At 49.4% G+C, this 22,065-nt stretch overlaps 1 protein-coding gene across 3 annotated transcripts in view; it reads left to right on the forward strand.

The window, feature by feature from the left end:
- Nucleotides 1-14,763, forward strand: part of XXYLT1 (xyloside xylosyltransferase 1) — a 174,084-nt gene extending 159,321 nt beyond the window's left edge. For 2 of the 3 annotated variants that reach the window (XM_059885276.1, XM_059885279.1), the window contains exon 4: nucleotides 11,555-14,763. In XM_059885276.1, the coding sequence (XP_059741259.1) occupies nucleotides 11,555-11,951 (397 nt within the window). In that variant the 3' untranslated portion in view covers nucleotides 11,952-14,763. 3 annotated transcript variants of the gene reach the window in all.
- The last annotated feature ends 7,302 nt before the right edge of the window (nucleotides 14,764-22,065 follow it).

Genomic DNA, 22,065 nt, shown 5'->3' on the forward strand with positions numbered 1-22,065 from the left:
ACCTTTGAGGAGTTGTTTATTTTCTGAGCCAGACAGTTCTGATAACCCCCCGGTAATGCTGCTCTTTGATTCAGCCTGGTTGAACTGCGATCTGAGCCGGCCTATCAGGAGGACAGATTATTCTGTGGAATTTCTTCTTCCTTTTCTTCTTTAAAAGAGAGAAAACAGAGAAGACAGCGCCGTGGAATGCCAAGCTGCAAGGCTTCGGGGCACAGAGTGCAGCCAGCTGCGGGGGAACACTGGCAGGCCAGGGACAGTCTGGATGCTTGGGTGGGCTGGAGGCCAGGCGTGTGTGGCTCAGGTGTGCCCTGTACAGATGACCCTGAATGCTGCCACCCGGCACACGGGTCCCAGGCAGCGTCTGGGGGAGGAGAGGCTTTAAAGTGGAGAGCAGTCTTTCAGAATCTGGGGCACTACGGGGCTGCAGGAGGCCTGTGCAGCAGGTTGAAGGGAGAGCCACCTCCAGGCCAGCCCTGGGGTAGTGGGGAGGAGGAGGCTGGCCCAGCCCGCGATTCAGGGCCTCTTTCCTGGCACAGCGCTGGTGAGGGTGGGGCTGTGCAGCACTGAGAGCAGGAAGTCACCCCTGGGCCCCACTGAGGGAATCATCAGAATGAGCCCAGTATAGAGTAGTCTCCCTTCATTGTCCTGGACTCTGCCAGGTCGTCCCCGTATACCGGTGGTGGCTCGTGAACACCCACAGCAGCCCCCAGGCAGGGCAGGGTGTGAGGGGCACATGCCCGCTCCCTTTCTCTCTGACCTCACTGTCAGGCTGGGGATGAGGATGAAACTGTCTGACATTTGTCCCAAGTCACTGTCCCCTGCAGAGAAGCCACAGAGGGGTGGAGCCAGGGCAAACCTGGATATTCTCTCTCCAAACACACATCCCTTCCCTGTACCATCCTGTGGGGACCCTGCTGAGCCTCCTCTTGTCCTCTGCTTGAACTTTCAGATGACGAAATGTCCTTTCCTACTTGACCTCATACACAAGGATTTAGAATGCCTGAATAATTTAATCCCATGGGGACGGCCCTTTGCTTTAGAGGTTTCGTCCGCATGAAGACACTGTGGCCATGCAGATGAACCATGGACTCTGGAGGGTTTCAGTGCTCTGATAGAATTTGGGCGTGGCTCCCTCCATGGCTTCCTTTCTTACCCTGAACTATGACTGGCAGGACGCCCGTCTCAGGCATCACCAGAGGGTCTTCCCAAGGTGGACTGCCCCCAGCGTGGTGACTGGTCGTCCGTCCTTAGTGGGCCCTGCAGGACAGCGGTCTCGGCGCGATTCCCCTTTGTGTCCTCAGTGTATGGATTGCTGCAGTTTGCCTTCAAAGGCTGCTGGGGTCCTGGGGCTGTGTACAGGGGCAGGGCATTTGCAGAGAGCATTCTTGGGTGGTTAAACTCACTCAGTGATGGCAAGGGAAGAACAGGCAGCAAAGGCTGACCTAAGAATTTTAGGGAAAGAACGGATGTACTATGACCCTAAAGGAGAGTGTGATTTTCCTTAGTCAGAATCTGAAAAGCATGAGACAAAGCCGAGGCTGCCATCTTGTTGGTATGGGAAGGCTCTGTGGTGCCGGGGCATGTGGCCTCTTAGGTCCCAGACGGGTGATCTTGTGCAAGCTGCTTCCTCTCTCTGTGTTCCCGGGTCATCTCTAGGGTTTTTTTAGTGGCAGCATTTTGGTTCCAGGGCCAGAGTCATGAATTGGCCTGGGAGTCCTGCCTCCAAGCGCACCCGGGGCGGGGAGCACGTGGGCTCACTTCGGTCTTTCTGCACTTACGTGGCCTGCTCCATGGTTCGAACTGGCCTGATGAAACTCAAACCCCACCCCTTTTCATGTGTTTATTAGCCATCTCTAAGTCTTCCTTGGAGAAATATCTGTTTAGGTCTGTTGCCCACTTTTTGATTGGGTTGTTTGTTTTTCTGGTATTGAGTTGTATGACCTGCTTGTATATTTTGGAAATTTTTTGTTTTTTAATAATTTTATTTATTTATTTTTGGCTGTACTGGGTCTTCATTGCTGTGCGGGCTTTCCTCTAGCTGTGGAGAGCAGGGGGCTGCTTTTTAGTTGCAATGTGCGGGCCTCTGATTGCAGTGGCTTCTCTTGTTGCAGGGCACTGGCTCTTGACTCAGGGGCTTCAGGAGTTGCAGCACTGGATTCTAGAGCAAGGACTCAGTAGTTGTGGTGCATGGGCTTAGTTGCTTGGCAGCATGTGGGATCCTCCAGGACTAGGGGCCGAACCCACATCTCCTGCATTGGCAGGCAGATCCTTACCACTTAGCCACCAGGGAAACCCTGGAACCTGCATTCTTAACCCCATCATGAACTGGAACATTTTTAAAGTCAGTGGACAACTGATACATACCTGCCTCTCTCTCCACCCTAGACTGACTTCTGACCTCTGGGGAAGGAAGCTGGCAGATCTGGGCCCTCCCTCCTGGCATCTTCAGCACTCTGCTTCCAGGAAGCATCTCCCCAGTGGTCCCTCCAAGACCCTGACAGAGTGAGAAAGCTCAGCAAATATTAGCATAAAATTTGCAAGTGGCCATGCCACCTTTTCGGAGAAGGCAATGGCACCCCACTCCAGTACTCTTGCCTGGAAAATCCCATGGACAGAGGAGCCTGGTAGGCTGCAGTCTATGGGGTCACACAGAGTCGGACACGACTTAAGTGACTTAGCAGCATGCCACCTATTTCATGGCCATTTACAGGATAAAATAATATCACTGCTGTTCATGCGGTTTTTATTTCTTTTAAAATTATTTAAAATACCCTGGTTTTTTTAAATTTTATTTTTAAACTTTACATAATTGTATTAGTTTTGCCAAATATCAAAATGAATCTGCCACAGGTATACCTCTGTTCCCCATCCTGAACCCTCCTCCCTCCTCCCTCCCATACCATCCCTCTGGGTCGTCCCAGTGCACTAGCCCCAAGCATCCAGTATTGTGCATCGAACCTGGACTGGCATCTCATTTCATACATGATATTTTACATGTTTCAATGCCATTCTCCCAAATCTTCCCACCCTCTCCCTCTCCCATAGAGTCCATAAGACTGTTCTACCCTGTTTTTTTTTTGGAGTAAATCCTCAGCATCAGCATCACCTGAGAGCTTGTCAGAAATGCAGCTTCTGAATGAGGATCTGCATTTTAACCAGATCCCAGGTGAGCCCCCGGCACAGTGACATCTGAGAAGTATTGTTGGCCATGACAGGTACCTGAGGGGTGGGGCCTGTGTCTGGCCCATTGCTGTCTCCCTGCTCCCCTCCCAACCCCAGTGCCTTGCTGTGTGCCTGACAGGTGGGATATCCCCATGTTTGTGTCAATATGCCGATCACTTGTTCTACCCTTGACCAAGACCCATGCCACAGTGTGCAGGAAGGCAAGCAGGAGCAGGCGCAGGCAGTGGTCAGCCCAGATGAAGTGGAGGGTTCACAGGTTGCTTCTGGGCTTAAGAAATAACACATTTTCCTGGAGCTTGGTGGCCTTTACACCCCTGTCAGCCATGCCAGGGTATGAAGGGTACTGGGCTAGATTGAGCTTAATTCAGACACAAGGTTAAATTCCACCCATGTCCCTCCCCATCAGCCTTACCACACACACGTCCATAGGTTCTGCTCGGTATCCCGGAAAACACCCAGGATGTGTTTTCCTGGCATCCTGGGCATTTCTCTCTCATGTCCCCTAGTGCCGCGGGGCTCTCGGGAGCAGTGAGCCACTTCTGAAGGTGACTCTCTCTGGCTTAGTCTTCACCCTGATGAAAGCCCCTTCCTCATTGGACTTCTGGGAAAGGGCAGAATTGTGGAGCTGAGCTGAGGCCCCCTGAATGAGTCATGACCAGCCCAGCATGTTGGCTGCAGGCCAGCAGTCACCTGGTTGGTTCCAGGGCTCACACCAGATTTGAGTTGCTCCCTAGCAGTGATGTACAAGCCCCACTACTTGGAGGTCAGGGGCTCTTCCGGGGTCAGCATTGGGAAGGGCATTGTTCACAGCATGGTGGGCACCACTGAGTCATTTTACCATCTGGGGGTCTTCATGGCTTACCTTTGTCATACCCACATCTCATCACAGGTGTGGATTCCTGAGCTCATGAGACCAACTTTTCTCCCTTGCTTCTCTGTCCTCACACTGAGACGGACCTGGCTCCCCACAGAGAAGACCCCCGTGGCCCCAGCTCAGAGGGCTCAGGGTGCTCTCTCCCTGAACTGCCTTTCTGAATTGTTCCACCAACTTCATCAACATCCTCCTCTTTTAAATTTCAGCCATCTGATTTTACAGTCTCTTATTCCCTTGTTCGTTCATTCTATAATCCATTCATCCACTCATTCATTTGAAACTTAACACTGTCATGTTCCAGGTGAGGTGCTGGGGGGAGGCAGTTTAGACTGGGTGGGGAACTAGGGGAGCCAGAAGAGATTGACAACCTAGAAAACAGTGAGAGTTGGTCCCAGAGACTCCCAAGGTGCCAATGGGCAGCTTCCATTGGGGTGAGGGCAGGACAGGTGGTCAGAGGGGAAGTATCTCCGCTCCCTGGCCCTGGTGGAGAGTGCCTTCTTTTCTTAAATTTTTTCAAAAAAATTTTGGCTGCACTGTTCAGCATATAGGGTCTTTGTTCCCCAACCAGGGATCAAACTTGCACCCCCTGCATTAGGAGCGTAGAGTCTTAACCACTAGACTGCCAGGGGAAGTCCCAATGATGTGTTAATTTGTGCTGTACAGCAAAATGATGCAGTTATAATAGGACCTTGTTGTTTGTCCACTTCTACATATAATAGCTTGCATCTGCTAATCCCAAACTCCCAATCCATCTCTCCCCCTCCGCTCTTCCCCCTTGGCAACCACAGATCTCTATGTCTGTGAGTTTGTTTCTGTTTTCATAGACACGTTCATTTGTGTCATGTTTTAGATTGTACATGTCAGTGATCTCATGGTATTTGTCTTTCTGACTTAGTATGATAATTTCTAGGTCCATTCATGTTGCAGCAAATGGTATTATTTCGTTCTTTCTTGTGGCTGAGTAGTATTCCATTGTATATGTGTACCACATCTTTATCATTCATCTGTTGATGAACGTTTAGGCCGTTCCATGTCTTGGCTATTGTGAATAATGCTACTATGAACATAGGGGTGCATGTATCTTTTTGAATTATGGTTTTGTCTGGATATGTGCCCAGGAATGGGATTGCTGGAGCATATAACAACTCTATTTTTAGTATGAACCTCCTTACTGTTTTCCATAGTGGCTGCACCAATTCACATTCCCACCAAAAGTGTAGAAGGTTTCCCTTTTCCCCACACCCTCTCTAGCATTTATTATATAGACTTTTTAGTGATGGCCATTCTGCGTGGTGTGAGATGTTACCTCATTGTTTGAATTTCATTTTTCTAATAATTAGCAGTATTGAACATCTTTTCATATACCTATTGACTACCTATGTGAAGAAAGCTGAGCACCGAAGAATTGATGCTTTTGAACTGTGGTGTTGGAGAAGACTCTTGAGAGTCCCTTGGACTGCAAGGAGATCCAACCAGTCCATTCTGAAGGAGATCAGCCCTGGGATTTCTTTGGAAGGAATGATGCTAAAGCTGAAACTCCAGTACTTTGGCCACCTCATGCGAAGAGTTGACTCATTGGAAAAGACTCTGATGCTGGGAGGGATTGGGGGCAGGAGGAGAAGGGGACGACAGAGGATGAGATGGCTGGATGGCATCACCGACTCGATGGACATGAGTTTGAGTGAACTCCGGGAGTTGGTGATGGACAGGGAGGCCTGGCGTGCTGCGATTCATGGGGTTGCAAAGAGTCGGACACGACTGAGCGATTGAACTGAACTGTTAAATATCTGATTACTGATTGGATCTTCTCAGTTCAGTGTGCTCTCTGGTGTTCCTGCCTGTCTCATGTAGGACTTGGAGACGTGGCAAAGTGGACTTCAGGACCTCTCTCTGCTGACTGATCAGTGCTGATAAGGGGCCCCCGTCAGTCCTACCACTGACAACCTGTATGACTTTGTGGACATTTCTTATACTCTCTGACTAGCACGGTTAGAGACCTACCTGTTTCAGGCCTTGCTAGCAGGGAATCCTAACAAGGTCACCTGGTAGTAAGAAGCACCCTGGGGAGACAGGCAGTTTAAAGCTTCATGGGGCCCACAGCTCCCAGCGGTGCATGTCCTCTCCAGTTCGACCCCACAAGGTGGTTCCCCTGGAGAATGAAGAGTGAGTGCCCATCCCACAGAACCTCAGCTCAAGGCTGAGTGGCAGTGCCACTGCTCTGAGGTCAGTCCTGCATGCCCCAGAACTGTCCCCTGTCACCTTGCAGGACTGGGGCTGGGTGAAACACGGGGCTGCTCTTGAGCATGGGTCTTTCCTCTCAGAGGACTGGAAAATAGGGCCCCTTCCAAGTCAAACAAGAGCTGACTGACCTGGGACACAAGCACAGGCATGAGGAAGGCATGATAGAGTTTCCTGACCCAGCCTTGGCTGATTAGGTGGCGAGCGTCTCCAAGTGGAGGCTGGCCTCTTGTGTTCCTTAGAGACTTTGCCCTCAGCTCGAGGGACGCTTGGCGGTGGGTCGGGGGTGGGGTGGAGATGGGATGCGGTGGGTGAGCCATGGTGAGACATACTGGGAGTGGGGCCATCCTTGTGGATCCCCAAACTACAGTGGAGCCTTCTTGGCCTGCGAACCTATGGCCTGAGCTCAGCCTGTCAGCACAGGCTTCTCGAACCTTCTGAGGGGGATGTTGTGCAGACTATCTGGGCCTCGTGAGTGTCCCCATCTTTGCTTCTCCCCTCTTGGAAGTTAAAGTAGAAAACTGAGCCTTAGGAGGTGAGAAGGGCCAGGAGACAGTAATCATGAAGAAACAGGGAGGCAGAGGATCTGTGATTTGGGGTGGTGGGAGGAGGAGGAGGAGAAAGGGGTGATTCATGGCAACTGGGTTCTTTTCTGGAGAAGGTGAGCTTCAGGTTCTTAGGCCAGGGTCTCTCTTGACAGATTTGTTGGAGTGACCTCAGCAATGATTATCAGGGGAAAGACCTGAGGGAGGAGATGGCTCAAAGTTACTTCAAATACTCCTTCGCATAAAGATGAGTTTTCCTCACTACAGTTAGTCCACTAGCTTTTAATAGTCCTTTTTAGGGTTATTAATTAGGATGTATTTGATGTAAAAATTTAGAAAATGCATCTCCCATAAACTAGAAGAACGTGCTTGAAGGTTCCTCATTTGTGCTTTCCCAGCAAGCCTCTTTGGCTTCTGGAAGGACTTGCTATTTTCAATGGACCATCTGCCCCGGGGCCCATTTTACGGTTAGGATTATTTCTAAAGGGGAAGAAACCTTATCCCCTCCCTTGTGGGTCTCCAGGTGACCACGTGGGGGGCAGGGGGACAAGCTTCCACACAGGCCCAAAGGCAACAATTAGGCAGTGTAACACAGCTCGGTGTGGGCATGGTGGTTATCCTGAGAAACTTCTGGAAGCTTTCAGAACCCATCCCTTCATTCATACCGAGGTTTCCTGCAGCCTCAGCAGGTGCCACTGGCAGTACCTGTGAATATACGTGGTCGGCCCAGGACCTGTGAGGAAGGCAAGGGTCTGGGGGGCTCTCCAGTTCCCCCCACCCCCAGGCAGTGAAGCACCAGCAGCAGCTGCATCACCTGATGGCCTGGTCGCAGCACCTGTGGCCTTGGGGTGTGCTAGCCAAATTGAGAAATAAGATTGCAGTCCATGTGCTGCTCCTTGGAATATCAGCCCATGGTAGAATCCGAGGCACAGATGAAAAGGGACTTTGGAGATGAGAGGATCCAAGTTGGGGCCCTGCGCCAACAATAAGGGCCTCTGTTCCCCCTTGTTAATGTGAAGGCGGTGACACCTCTGTACTCCTGGGAGAGGAGCGAGGTAGAGAATTGTCAGAGGGCTCTGCAGCCCCGGCATACTGCAGCAGGTGAGGAACTGGGGACCCCACCCTGTCAGGCCGGTTCCCGTGGTGGGATCAGACCCTTTCTGTGCATGTTCATCCCTTCACGTCCCTGGATCACTCTCCACCCCCAGGCTGGGGCAGTTCCTCCATAAGAACCAGTTGCCGTAGAGGCCAGAGAACTCCATCATCACCCTAAGCAGCTGCTCTGCTTTTCAGGGTTCATCTTGGGGTAGTATGAATGCTTTAAACAAGGGCAATAATTTTCTACTTAGAGGGCCACTGGTTCATTTTCAGGCTGTGTTTCTGCTTCCCACTCCCTGGGTGGCTTGTATTTTCAATTTCCTGTCCCTCCCTTGCTTCGTACATATCACAATGCTCTGATGTCCCAGACCTGGTTCTTTCTGGCTCTTTGTTAGGAAGTGCCTCTTTGTCTTGATTAAGCAGCGGTGCTAGGTGGCATGTTCCCAAAGAGCCACTGGAATTATGGTCTCTGCCTGGAAGAACGTTCTGTCCATCTTTCCACCTCTGGCCCCACCCTCCTGAGCCAGCAGCTTCAGTGCCAGGTTACTCTGGTATAGAGAAGAAGAATTGAGGGAGCTTCCCTGCTGAGGTTGGTAAGGGTTCCCCGGGGCTACTGCTGGTCCCTCTGCTTCCTAGCTTGCTCGAGAGTCGAAACCCTTCTGAAACTTTTTTAAACATCCAAGAACCCTTTCGTGGGTCCCTGCTCCTCACTCTCTCCCAAAATAGACCTGGCAGCTGTGAATCCAGAGAAGCAGCAGGTTTTTTCTCGGCAGCAACAACTTCGCATCCTGACTTTGTTTCCCTGCCCCTGGTGCCAGGTGATATTGAAGGCCACGGAGCCTGAGCTGCCCTGACCTTCCCCTCAGTCCTGGTACAGCAGAGCCAGGGCCATGCTGGGTGCTGAGGAAGCAGAGGGCCACAGAGGTGACCCTCATGCTCACACCACCAGCCCGAGCCACGTTCCCCTGCCCTGTCCTGTGGGAGTGGAGGACAGAACTGTGGGGGAAGGACAGGGGAGCAGTGAGCTTGATGGGGTATGAGGCGTCCAGGGGCTGCACGAGCACTGGCCCCGCCTCTCCACTGCCACCTTCTCCCTACCTCCAGGTGTCTCTTCTCTGGGGGGTAAATCTTACATCTTGGCAAGATAACAACCCTCCCCTTAAAAAAGACAGAGGGAGAGAAAAGCCCTATACCCAAAGTGACATGTAAGTTATATTTGGAACCCAAATGTTTCAATGGATGACCAAACATCCTGGTTTGCCTGAGACTAGGACTCAGGGTTTCTCAGGACATGGACAGCTGGTCACCCTGCTTTTGAAAATGAAAAGGTAATGACTATTCATTGAATTTACAATGCTTTGATTTTCCTTACGATTTCTTCTTTGACCAATGGATTGTTTAAAGGTGTGCTGCTTAATTTCCAAATATTTAGAAATTTTCTCTAGTTTTTTTAATTTCAAGTGCAATTCCATTTTGGTTAGGGAACATTCTCTATATGACTTTTAACCTTTTTCAACGTATTGAGACTTGTTTTGTCATCCATCATATGGTTTATTTTGGTGAATGCTCCATTTGCAGGAGAAAACAATATGTGTTCTGCTGTTGCTGGGTAGAGAGTTCCACAAATGTCAACTAGGTCAAGTTGCTTGATTGCTTTGTTCAGATCTTCCACATCCTTTGTCTTCTTGCTCTACAAGTTACTGAGCATGGGGTAATAACATTTCCAGCTAGAACAGCAAAACAAACCCAAACCCTCTCCTGATTGGAGGGTTCCTGAAATTAACCATTTGGAGGAAATATGGTAAAATGAACTCACAGTTGTCAAACTGCATTCTAACCTCGCTATGATACTATTACTGCAGGCTTTAGTGGCTAGAAAGATCTAGCATCTCTGTTTGCTTTGGAAGCTTATTTTTGCCAAGGTTGTTATCACCAAGCAGGCGCCAGAGCTCTGTTCTACTCACAGTTCAACTACAGTGAAATTCAGACAATGAACTTGTGTACTCCCCTTGTAAGAATGTCCAAACGGAATGCTTTGCCCTGGCCAGGAGCAAAGTCTCGGCCCCTTTTGATATGTGAGACCTCAAGGAAGCTTTCTCTATTCCCAGACTTGGAGAATTGTGTTGAACTGGAAAATGGATCAGGGAGGCCCACCCCAGGCCAGGCCTCTGGCTTTCTTTCCACTGCACTGTCCACCTCACCGCCCAGTTCCTCCCTCTGACTGGTCGGGGGAGCTGCTAAAAGGGAGGCCAGAGGGTGGCCTTGCCCTGATGCATTCCACCCTACAGGCTCTAGGGAAGAGGCAAAGCTGGTAAAGCAAAGCAAGGTCCACTCCTGCTCTTGCCCATGACACAGGACCATCCGTCTCTCCTCCTTCCTCCAGGTTGCAGGTCTGGCTGCTCTGCCTGCATCTCTGTGGGTGTGGAGCCTGGGGCTCTCTGGTCCTTCCTGTCCCCACGCCATGCTGGAACTTGATATTAAAGAGGCCGGAGAAAAGAGTGGGTAGTGCTCTCACCCCATCACCCACAGAGAGGTTTCTGGGTCTGACTTCCCTTCTCCAGATGGAAGCATTTGGCCCCTTGGTTCTAATATCCCATGAGCTGTATACCTAGACTGGATTTCTAAATCTGCCTAGAGAGAGACTGAGATTGAGTCATGCTGCTCTCTAAAATTGCCATAATTCCACCTGGCTGTCCTGGGCTTCCCAGGTGGCTGAGGGGTAAAGAATCCACCAGCAATGTAGGAGATGTGGGTTTGATCCCTGAGTTGTGAAGATCCCCTGGAGGAGGAAATGGCTACCCACGCCAGTATTCTTGCCTGGGAAAAATCCCATGGACGGAGGAGCCTGGTGGGCTACAGTCCATGGGGTCACAGTCGGACACAATGAGCGACTAAACCACCACCACCCGGCTGTCTGACAGCTGCTTTCACTCTGGCTCATGCGTATGCCCTTAATAAAGAGGTTTGTTCTAAAGCAAAAAATGATTTTGATTCAGCCTATGTTTAACCTTAATAAAGAGGTTTGTTCTAAAGCAAAAAATGATTTTGATTCAGCCTATGTTGAACTCTGTCTATACCTGATCACCATTCAGAATTGCTCCCCCAGTTCTCTCTCTCCTCTCATTTTCACAATCACAAACAAAAACAGGGGTGGAAGGTTCCACCTGGATTGCTGCTGTCCTCAAAAGTGGACACTGGCAGAGGAGGCCTGGGTTGAGTCCCTGCTTGTGCTGCTTGCTGGCTGTATGGCTTTGGGCAGGTCCCTGACCTCTGTGCAGTATGAGGTTGACGTATTGTCTCTGAGAGCACCTGTCTCTAGGGTGCAGTGCCTGGTGCTCCCTAAGTCTGTACAGACGTAATGGATGGAGACAAGTCATCACAGGGTTCTGGGAAGAACAGTGAGGCTGAGACTCAGGAGACGACTTGGCCCGGCTCTACCTCCTACTGGGGGCGTGAGGCAGGTTCTGAACCTCAGACTGTCTCAGGTCTGGTGGCTGTAAAACCGCAGTGGCAGTGGACCCTCCCTCTGGGGTGTTTGTGAAGACCCAGGGAAATGAGCTCGCAGGCTGTTTCTCACATGCACATCAGGCTAAATCTGTTCTCTTCCCCCTCCTAGGCACACATTCTGGCAGTTCCGCCATGATAACCCCAAGACGCGGGTCGGGAGCCCTCCCCCCGAGGGGCTCCCAGGCTTCAACAGCGGGGTGATGCTGCTGAACTTGGAGGCCATGCGCCAGTCCCCGCTGTACGACCGCCTGCTGGAGCCGGCGCAGGTGCAGCAGCTGGCCGACAAGTACCACTTCCGGGGTCACCTCGGGGACCAGGACTTCTTCACCATGATCGGCATGGAACACCCTGAGCTCTTCCACGTGCTGGACTGTACCTGGAACCGGCAGCTTTGCACCTGGTGGAGGGATCATGGCTACAGCGACGTCTTCGACGCCTACTTCCGGTGCGAGGGCCACGTCAAGATCTACCACGGGAACTGCAACACCCCGATCCCAGAGGCCTAGGCCCCGCCCCGGCCGCCGTGCCCTCGGGCTCAGAATCTGGGCGCCTCTCGTGCAGGCCTGGGACAGCATTTGGACTCCTAGAGAGACACTGCAGGACGTCCTTGTGATCAGGTGCTGCGGCTCCCCCACCCAGGGGTGCTGTCTGAGGCCGCCCGGGGGTGCCTGGCCTGCACCCCACTGGTGCTCTGGACCTTTTGCCTCCAGGAGCCAGACGTTGTGAAGAACACACACACAGACCTCTTCGAGTGGGCTAGGAAGCAAACGTTTGAAAAGAAGGAAGAAAACAAAACGGTGCCCCTTGCCTTCAGCCCCCAAAGGCTGGAAATCCTTTTAAGAACTGGGCTTTCATAGACCAAATATAAATTTACTTTAAATTGACAGGCGAGACAGAACAAACAGTACTGGGGTAGCTCCTAGTGAGCTTTAAATGCGTGAGCCAGGGTTTTAACAACCATCCCAGAGTTTAAGCATCCAAAGGAATGCTAGCCCTCACACACGCTCTTGGGAGGCCGTGTGGTTATTCTCACAGTGCTCATGGCGCCTGGTGCAGGTGTAAAGGTCACCACCAACTGTGGCCACATAAGAAACCTGGTCTCATTATTTGAGCCTTCACAGCATTCATCTCCCAACTGCATCACAGAACCTCATTATTCCTTAATCATCCAAGCCAGCTCCAGGTGATCAGATTCTGCTCAGAGATCAAATCTGCCGTCAAGGAACAGTGATTGGCCAGCCCCAAGGACAGGATTGTCTAGATTGGGAAGACTCATTCCGAAGGGAGCTAGCCCAGCGGTACCTGAATGTAACCTTGTGACTTGGCAGGGATGTCACTCTTAGACTTATAAGCATTCTAACCTTTCATTCAGAAGAATCATCCTCATGACTTTATTGCACCAGGTGAGACCCCATACCTTAGAAGAAAATTAGGCTGTCATTTCTTGATTTCTGCTTTCTGAGTTCTGTAAGTGAGCTGTAAACGTGAAGCCCATAGTGGTCCGTTCTGTATAATCCAGCTGAGGTATTTGGGGAAGAAATGTTGGCTTTCATCTTATATCAGTTTCATTTACTTTTTTTTTTTTTCCTACCATGAGTGAGAATAGTTAATAAATAATCTTTGAGAACACAGTGATTTATGCTGTTTGCTCTCTAATCAGTTTCCTGAAGGACCTGAATCAAAAGTGTGATCAGTGTCATTCAGAGTCTCCCTCCCCACATGACTATCTAAGCGGGCTTACAAGTGGGTCTCTAGGGCCTAAGGGGGAGAATGTCTGAAGAAGGTTGTATTGGACTCAAAACAGAGAATCATTTCATTCTAGGTATTGGCAGGCCTGTCTGCTTCTGGGAGCAAAACTGCCCCCATCAGTTCTCATCTGCTTACCCCTAAGTATCTGGCTATGTCGTCCCCTGATAAAATGGCGCACATGTCTCTCTAACTCTCAGCTCTGACAGAACAAGACTGTTCTGTTAGGTACTTGACTTCCTAGTTAGAGCCACTGAATATTGAATGCCTGCTGTGTGCCAAGCATTGTATTATGTGTGTGATCACACACACTAAGATTCATGAATGTAATTCAGATTCTAAAATTTATTGTAAGAAAATAACAAGAGATGTGGACAGAGTCATTGTTTATCACAACCTTTTTTATAATAGAAAAAAATTGGCAGTAACAAAATGCTGAATAGCAGAGTGGATAAGTAATGTGTGTTATAGCTGTATAATGGAATACTTTAGGCATTACAAATTTTTCTTTGAAAAATAATGCCTTGAAAAATGCTTATAATATGCTATTAAGAATGCAAAATATAAAATTATATGTATTAATGATCCTAATTTTATTTTTTAAATTACATATATGGTATGTAAATATATTGAGACAGAGCCTGTTCTGTGTTTCCTTAGTTCAATGCCTAAAAAAATCATGTTTCAAACACATTAAAAAACAATTATTTTAATGGGGAAAAGTGAATGAAACACTAGAGGATTTTAGACTCATAATAGCAAAGTATTTTTCCTGAAGTAGTTTCAGTAGTTAAAATGTTTCTATAGCTTGAGTGGACTTTATCATTGCAAGGAAAAAGCAATAAACTGATCAAAATGGGCACAAGCCAAACAAAATCTTGTTTACCTTTGCGATTACCTAAGCAGGAGCTTCCCCCTTCTCTATCTTGAATAACCTGGACCTTACAACTCCATGGTGAACAGCAAAATAACAACAGGAAACCCAGCCAGAACAACAAAGCCATCGTGTGCTCCTGAGTTTTTCCATGAGCAACTCTTTGACAAATCCTGGAAGGCTTGTACCTGACTGGGATCCTGTTATAAGCAAGGCAACCCACCCCAGTATTCTTTCCTGGGAAATCCCATGAACAGAGGAACCTGGTGGGCCACAGTCCCAAGGGATCACAAAGGAGTTGGACATGACTTAGCGACTAAATAACAACAAATGATCAATGCAGCGCAAAAATCACTGTGCTGTTTAATTTGCCTTGTGAGTGGAGCATAGGCCTGTAGGTATGATTGGAAATGAAGTCCAAAAAGAGAACCTTTCTGGGTAGTAGGATTAAGATGCTCTTTAATCTTCTGTATTTACTTGTATCTTTTCCATAGTGAAACACACAGTAAAGGCTGTAAAATTCTAGCCACACACCTTCCCTCCAATTACAGGCAAGCATCATCCTGACCACCTTACAGTTCACTGCTGGCTCTGGTTACTGTCATCCATAAGAAAATAATCTTGGGTAAACAGGCTCTGGGTTTTCTACTTTCCCTATGGATGCCCTAGTTTTCCAAATAAAAAACCTAATAATAGCATCTCCAGACTCTGCTTTCACTTCTGATACTGTCATCTTTTGTGTGTACATAAATGACAATGGCCTTTGGGAGACTTGCAGGCTTATTAAAGAGATTTATTTTTGTATGTGTCAGAACCTAACTATAGCACCCCCCTTTCCATAACATCTCATCAAGGCACAGTGTGCATGCTGGTGCAGGGGGGCTCCCGGCTTAGGGGGCAAGTGCAGCTAGGTTTCTACTCATCATCATACCTGATCTCCGGATGGAGACCCAAGGTTGGGCTGAACATGGAGTCTGGCAGGGCAAGCAGAGATTTCCAAGCAAGTAGTACCATAGAGAGAACCTCTCGCCTGAATCAGGCCTGGCTGTGAGCCTGTGTTCTTCCCCCAACCCCCTGGGCCATCTTGGACAAGCAGGATCACCTCTTTCCTCATTTATAGACATAGATAACAAGAACTCTCTCTAAACAGTGTTGTTGGAAGCAAAGAGATGTGTAAGGCTGAGAAATAAAACATAAATGCAGGGGAAATCTTAAGAGTTGCTACTTAAAACATTTTTATTTTTATTTTTTTAACACATCTTAAAAATAATAAATGAGCCATTTGGGGTACATTAAGTGTCATTCCTAAACCCAGTGCATGATCAGATGCTTGCTTGTAGGCCATCCAATATTTTTTTTTTAGCATACCACTCTGCAGAGGCCTAGATGTGTCCAGGAGATTGGGGGTCCCTGGGTAAACCCCTTCCACCTTGGCTCAATTTTTTCATCTGTGAAAACAAGGGGGTAAAGGGACGAGCCTCAATCTCTGAGCAGCACCCTGCCCTGGCTCTGTTGGGAGTAACATGTTTGTCTGCATTCGTTGGTGTGCTCACGGCAGGAAGTTAAAATCAAATGCAGAAACCCCAGACCTCCACTCAGTCACCAACCTTGGGTTTATGACCATCCAAACTGAAACTCACTCAAAAAGTACTGTTAGCATGCGCCCACCCCCAGAATGAACTGTGGAAAATTCTGAAAGAGATGGGAATACCAGACCACCTGACCTGCCTCTTGAGAAACCTGTATGCAGGTCAGGAAGCAACAGTTAGAACTGGACATGGAACAACAGACTGGTTCCAAATAGGAAAAGGAATACGTCAAGGCTGTATATTGTCACCTTGCTTATTTAACTTCTATGCAGAGTACATCATGAGAAACGCTGGGCTGGATGAAGCACAAGCTGAAATCAAAGATTGCTGGGAGAAATATCAATAACCTCAGATATGCAAATGGCACCACCCTTATAGCAGAAACTGAAGAATTAAAGAGCCTCTTGTTGAAAGTGAAAGAGAAGAGTGAAAAGTTTGGCTTAAAGCTCAACATTCAGAAAACTAAGATCATGGCATCCAGTCCCATCACTTCATGGCAAATAGATGGGGAAACAGTGGAAACAGTAGCAGACTTTATTTTGGGGCTCCAAAATCACTGCAAATGGTGATTGCAGCCATGAAATTAAAAGACGCTTACTCCTTGGAAGGAAAGTTAAGACCAACCTAGACAGCATATTAAAAAGCAGAGACATTACTTTGTCAACTAAGGTCTGTCTAGTCAAGGCTATGGTTTTTCCAGTAGTCATGTATGGATGTGAGAGTTGGACTGTGAAGAAAGCTGAGCACCGAAAAATTGATGCTTTTGAACTGTGGTGTTGGAGAAGACTCTTGAGAGTCCCTTGGACTGAAAGGAGATCAGTCCTGGGTGTTCATTGGAAGGACTGATGCTGAAGCTGAAACTCTAGTACTTTGGCCACCTGATGCAAAGAGCTGACTCATTTGAAAAGACCCTGATGCTGGGAAAGATTGAGGGCAGGAGGAGAATGGGACGACAGAGGATGAGATGGTTGGATGGCATCACCCACTCAATGGACATGAGTTTGGATAAACTGAGAGCTGTTGATGGACAGGGAGGCCTGGTGCGCTGCAGTTCGTGGGGTCACAAAGAGTTGGACGTGACTGAGTGACTGAACTGAAAAAAAAAAAAACAAAATTGGGATAGGCAAAAGAATACAGACAAACTGGGGGGGCTGGATTGGTATTTAAAATCCAGAGAGATCCAATTGCCTTCCCTGAGCCCCCGCCCCTCTGCTTATAGCCTACTGATTTAGTTATGGCAGCTAAAATCTCATCTGAGCTTTCAGCTTATGTGACTAGTTCCCAAAGGGCCTCCAAATCAGAGCTGCTCTAGAGGTGGACCCACACCCCCATGGGTCTCACCCTGGATGGGTGGCCTCAGCCTTGAGCCCCCAACCTGGGAGCCCAATGGAGGTGTCTCAGGACACATTGAGTGGACCGGTTACCCCCTGAAGTGCCTGCAAAGATCAGAAACCCTTCTGCCGTGAAGGCTTCTTTAACTGGGGCTGGCTCGGCTCCCAGGGTGTCTCCAGGTGTACCCCCATTCTGAGGGAGACCTGTCTGCTCCATGCAGACCCTGCAGCTATGTTGAGCACCCCACATACTCAGTGACTTAGAGGCCAGCTGCCATCTCCAGTGCCCCCTTCCCTGATGGGATTTGTTCCAGTCCTCCCCGGAGCCTCACTTCCTGTACACAGGCCTGAGCAGTATCATGAAACATGGAGCCTGGGGCGTTTCTGGCCCCAGTGTGGAGACCCTCTGGGTGCCAAAAGCAAGTCAAAAAGAAACAGATAATTTGAACAGATGGATTGCCAGAAGTGAAATTGAATCTGTGATTTTAAAAAAACCCTGCAAACAAAAGTCCAGGACCAGATGGCTTCACTGGGGAAGTCTACCAAACATACGAAGGACTTACACAGATCCTTCTCAAACTCTTCCAAATGATTAAAAGAGGAGGGAACACTCCCAAAGTTATTCTATGAAGCCACCATCACCCTGATACAAAACCAGGTAAGAGACACTACAAATAAAATCACAGGTCAATATCTTTGATGAATATGGATGAAAAATTCTCTACAAAATATGAGTAAACCAAGCCATCAATACATAAAAGGGATCAATCCATGATCTAGCTGGATTCGTACCAGGGTTGCAAGAATGGTTCAACAAATGCAAAATCAATGTGACAGACCACATCAACAAAAGGAAAGACAAGAATCATACCAAGCTGCCCTGGGAAGAACCCAGTGTCCCACCCCGCCCGCCATTACAGCATCCTGCCGTCTCTCAGGAAAGCCTCCTCTCACATCCCAGGCAGCCAGGAAACTCCAGCCCTCTAACCCTCATTCAGCCTGGGCCTGGCACTTCCCACAGCACAGAGTATGCCTTTCTCCAAAACACAAAGCTGAGCTAAGAGCTCCTGCTAGGTGTGTGTAGAATTTCTTTGATGGAAGTTATGCTGTCAGAGATGTGGGTAATCCTCTTTTGTTGGCAACGATCTGAGCCATAAAGTGGCAGAGATGTCTATAATCTTCCAAGTCTAAGTGAAAACATGCTTTGAAATATGTAAGTCCTTGTTCACAGTCTCGGACAGAAAACTTCACAGGTTTTGGGTCCATCTCGTCCCACCTTTCAGAAAAACTAACCTTATCTTTAATCCAGAAAGCTGTGACAACTCCCCTCCCTTCCAGCATCCCTCTGGGTGCCCCTATGACCTCTCCTCTCCCGCCTGCCTTCCCAGGCCCAGCCTTCTTCCCCAGGCCCAGCCTTCTTCCCCAGGTACTCCCGGGACCTCCTGTAACCCCATGTGCTTTGAAACTTCCCATTTGTGGCTCCCACTGTTTCATCCTGTGTCCAAACGCCTGTGTGCTGCAATCTAACACTGCTCCCCACCTCTCTCTACAGGGCTTCTGCTGCTCCCCCCTCCACCACCACCCTGCAGGAAGCAGGCGCTGAGGTGGAGACTTATGTGCCAGAGGCTCTCTGGGGAGGGTTCTGTGGGAGACAGCCAGACCAGGACCAGACAGGGAAAAGCTGGGCTTTCAGGCAGTTATGGGAAAGCCTCAGCCAGTTCCGCACAGAGCTCTGGAGCTGGAACCAGCTCGCAGAGGAGCCCTGGTTGGAGCCTGGTGGTAGGGCCTTCAGCCCTTTTCCCATCAAGTCACTACACAGGCTGCCCCAGGGGGAGTCGGAGCAGCACGCCAGCGTCCACTCTGGAAGCCCTAACCCTGCAGCCCATTTGCCCACTGCCCTCTTTCTGCATCTTCTTCCTTGGCTTTCCTCTGAACTACCCTTTGCTTTTTCTCTCCAAGTCCTTCAGTTGGGGGCATTACCTGCTTCAGCTCTGCATTCTTCAGGGCTTCCTGGCCCCTGTCTCTGAGCAGAAGCCCAGGCTCCCTGATGACACTGCCCTGTTGTTACAGCCCAGCTTGCTCTGCAGTGCCAAGCCAATCCTATGGCAAAATCAGGGAAGCTCATCTGCTGGGAGCAAGGCCATATCTATATTCCCTTCCCTCCAGACTCGAATCCCTGTGGGAGCCCAGTGGCCCACCTGCCTCTGTGCTTTCCAAGACATAAGTGTGGCTCAAGGTTGTAGGGACACCACTTGGCAGGAAGAGCAAGACCTTGGCCATCTTGACAGGTGGGGTGCTCTGCAAAGTTTAGGAACCTCCTCAAACCAAGGGGGCATCTGCTGTTGCCAGGGATGATGTCAGAGTTGTGAGCCTCTGCTGGGGCTGCCTCCTGCTCACTGGAGGGGGACGGATGGAGGAACAGTTCTGTACAGACAGCATGGGCTTTGGAGGAGGGGCATCCAAGCCGATTGCCCAGCGTGACACTGTTCATCTTTCTGTGTCATGGATATTTACCAAGCGCCCGCTGTGTGTTAGATGCTGGGGTCACAGTGGTGAAGAGCATGAGCCAGTCCCCACTTCAGCGGAAATCCTCACACTGAGGCAGCCTTACTGCCATGGGTGCTCTGAGAGGGAGCTGTGGGTGCACACAGAGGGGTAACCTAGGATCCAGACTAGGGGTTAGGGATGCAGCCTGGAGGACGCGATAAGAATCCCAACCCCTGGTGAGAGAGACCACAGCTGTGTAGCCCTGGGGGAACATACTTGACCTCTCTGAGCCTCCCAATTACACCCATCTGCTGGCCGCTGTGAGGACTAAGTGAAATAACGTAAGTATCATAGTCTCAGGTCCCAATTCATGGACCAGAATTCCAGTGGTGGTCCATGGTGGCTATTACTACTATAAATAAAGGGAGCTACCACTTTCTAGGGCTGAGGAAATTCCCTGAGCTCTGTGGGTAAGTATGAGCTAAGGACTTTGTTCTCACTGGGGTTTGGGCTACTAGGATTCTCAGTCTTGCCCCGCACAGCCAACCAACTTGCCATGTGACCCAGAGCAACTTACATCCCACCTCTAACCATACTTGCATCCTTCGTAACAGAAAGGAGTTGGACCAGAGTCTGTAATTCAAGGCCTAGCTGGAACTCAAGTTGGGGAGGAGGGATCAAGATAGTGGAGTAGGAGGATGTGGAGCTCACTTCTCCCCATAAACACATTTTAAAAAAATGTACATGTGGAACGATTCTCGGAGAAAACACACTGGAGCCTGGCAGAAGAACTCTCATACAAACAAAGCTGCAAGAAAGATCTCCACGTAACCAGGTAGGGAAGAAAAAAAAAAGATATCAGAATGGGGCCAAATCCCCTGGGAGGGATCTATAAAAGAGAGAGGCTCCACATGGGCAGGCTCTGGCCCTGGGGAGCCCCCTTGCCTGTTGGGAGGTCCAGTGGGACAGATAGAGGGGCTGGGGTGTATGCTGGCTTGCTCACAGTCAGTGTGAAGACGGACTGGTGCCAACAGCCTCAGCCCATCCAGAACGCCTGCCAGACTGGGCTGCTAGTAAATGCAGCTGCTAGGTGCTGAATCTCAGGCAAATGGGCCCTGGAGGACTCAGTTTAGCTACATGGAGACAGCCTGGAGGGCCTGGGGTGTGGTCTAGTCTGAACCTTGGAGCCTGTCAGCACGCTCATGGCAGGGGCAGGCTTTCTTGGCCTGCACATGGTGGGTGCGGGTCTGGCTACATCCAGCTTTGTCAGAGCTCATACCAGGTGGGGCCACAGAGACTGCCTCAGGTGGACAGCCCCTGGGGGGTGTTTGCAGTGGTTCAGCGTCTCCCACCCCACACCTCAGCTTGAAGTCACACCTGGGGCACACATGTCCCGGGAGAAACCTGCCAAGGGGGCAGCAGCATCTACCACCTCAATTCCTGCAGCCACAGCACCTCAACCCCCAGCACCAACCTGTCCACACCACAGCCTAGCACTAGGTTCAGACAAACACAATGGAGAAATGGACATGACCTTGGTCTGCTTCTGGGCAGAACCATGGATGCTGCACAGGTGGCATATGGGTTCTGTGACCACACAAGGCTCACCTGCTTCAGTGACTGTCTCTGTTCAGACAGAGCATGCATTCAATGGCAACAGAGCCTCATGGCTTCTACTCCAATAACTTGGGAGCAGACCCCCACCCCTGACAGGGCTACAATAGCCACAAGGGAAAGAGGAGGCCCTGCCCAACATCCATTGCAGGCTCTGGTGACCACAATGCCAATCACACCTGCCGCCAAGGGTGGTGATGGCCAGCACACTCTGAGAAGAGACCCGGCTGGCATCCATACCCAACAGCCCTTGCACCAATAATACTGGACTCACCATCTACACGGGGATGGTCCCACATGAAAACAGCTCTTCAAGACCACAGTAGGTAACCAGTGCTCCTAAACTCAAAGAGACAGAGGAAGTTAAGTACAATGAAAAAGTAGAGGAACTACTCCCAATTAAAATGGCAAAAATTAAGGAGAAGACTCTAAACGCAACAAGAGAAAAGAGAGTCAGTTTTTCTCTTGGGAAAAAACTGGAACCTAAAAAAAAAAAAAGAAAATCAGCTGACTTCTCTATACAAACTTGCAGGCCAGAGGGAGTGGCATGTTATATTCAAAGTCTTGAGAGGGAAACAGGTAACCTGGGATACTCTACCCAGCAAGATGATCATTTAGAATAGTCAGAGAGAGAAAGAATTTCTCAGACAAGCAAAAACTAAAAGAATACGACAATACTACATCTACCCTACAAGAAATATTGAAAGATCTTTTCTAGTTAGAAAAGAAATAAGAATCTATAGGAAAGGGAAAATCACAATAGGAAAGGCAAATTAATATAAAGGATTGTTGTTATTTAGTCGCTCGTTTGTGTCTCTTTTATGACCCCTGTGGACTGTAGCCCGCCAGGCTCCTCTGTGCATGGGATTTTCCAGGCAAAAACACAAGAGTGGGTTACCATTTCCCTCTCCATGGGATTTTCCTGACCCAGGGGTCAAATCTGTGTCTCTGCTTCTCCTGTATTGCAGGTGGACTCTTT

Source organism: Bos taurus, chromosome 1 (genome assembly GCF_002263795.3).
Source record: "Bos taurus isolate L1 Dominette 01449 registration number 42190680 breed Hereford chromosome 1, ARS-UCD2.0, whole genome shotgun sequence".
Lineage (NCBI taxonomy): Eukaryota > Metazoa > Chordata > Mammalia > Artiodactyla > Bovidae > Bos > Bos taurus.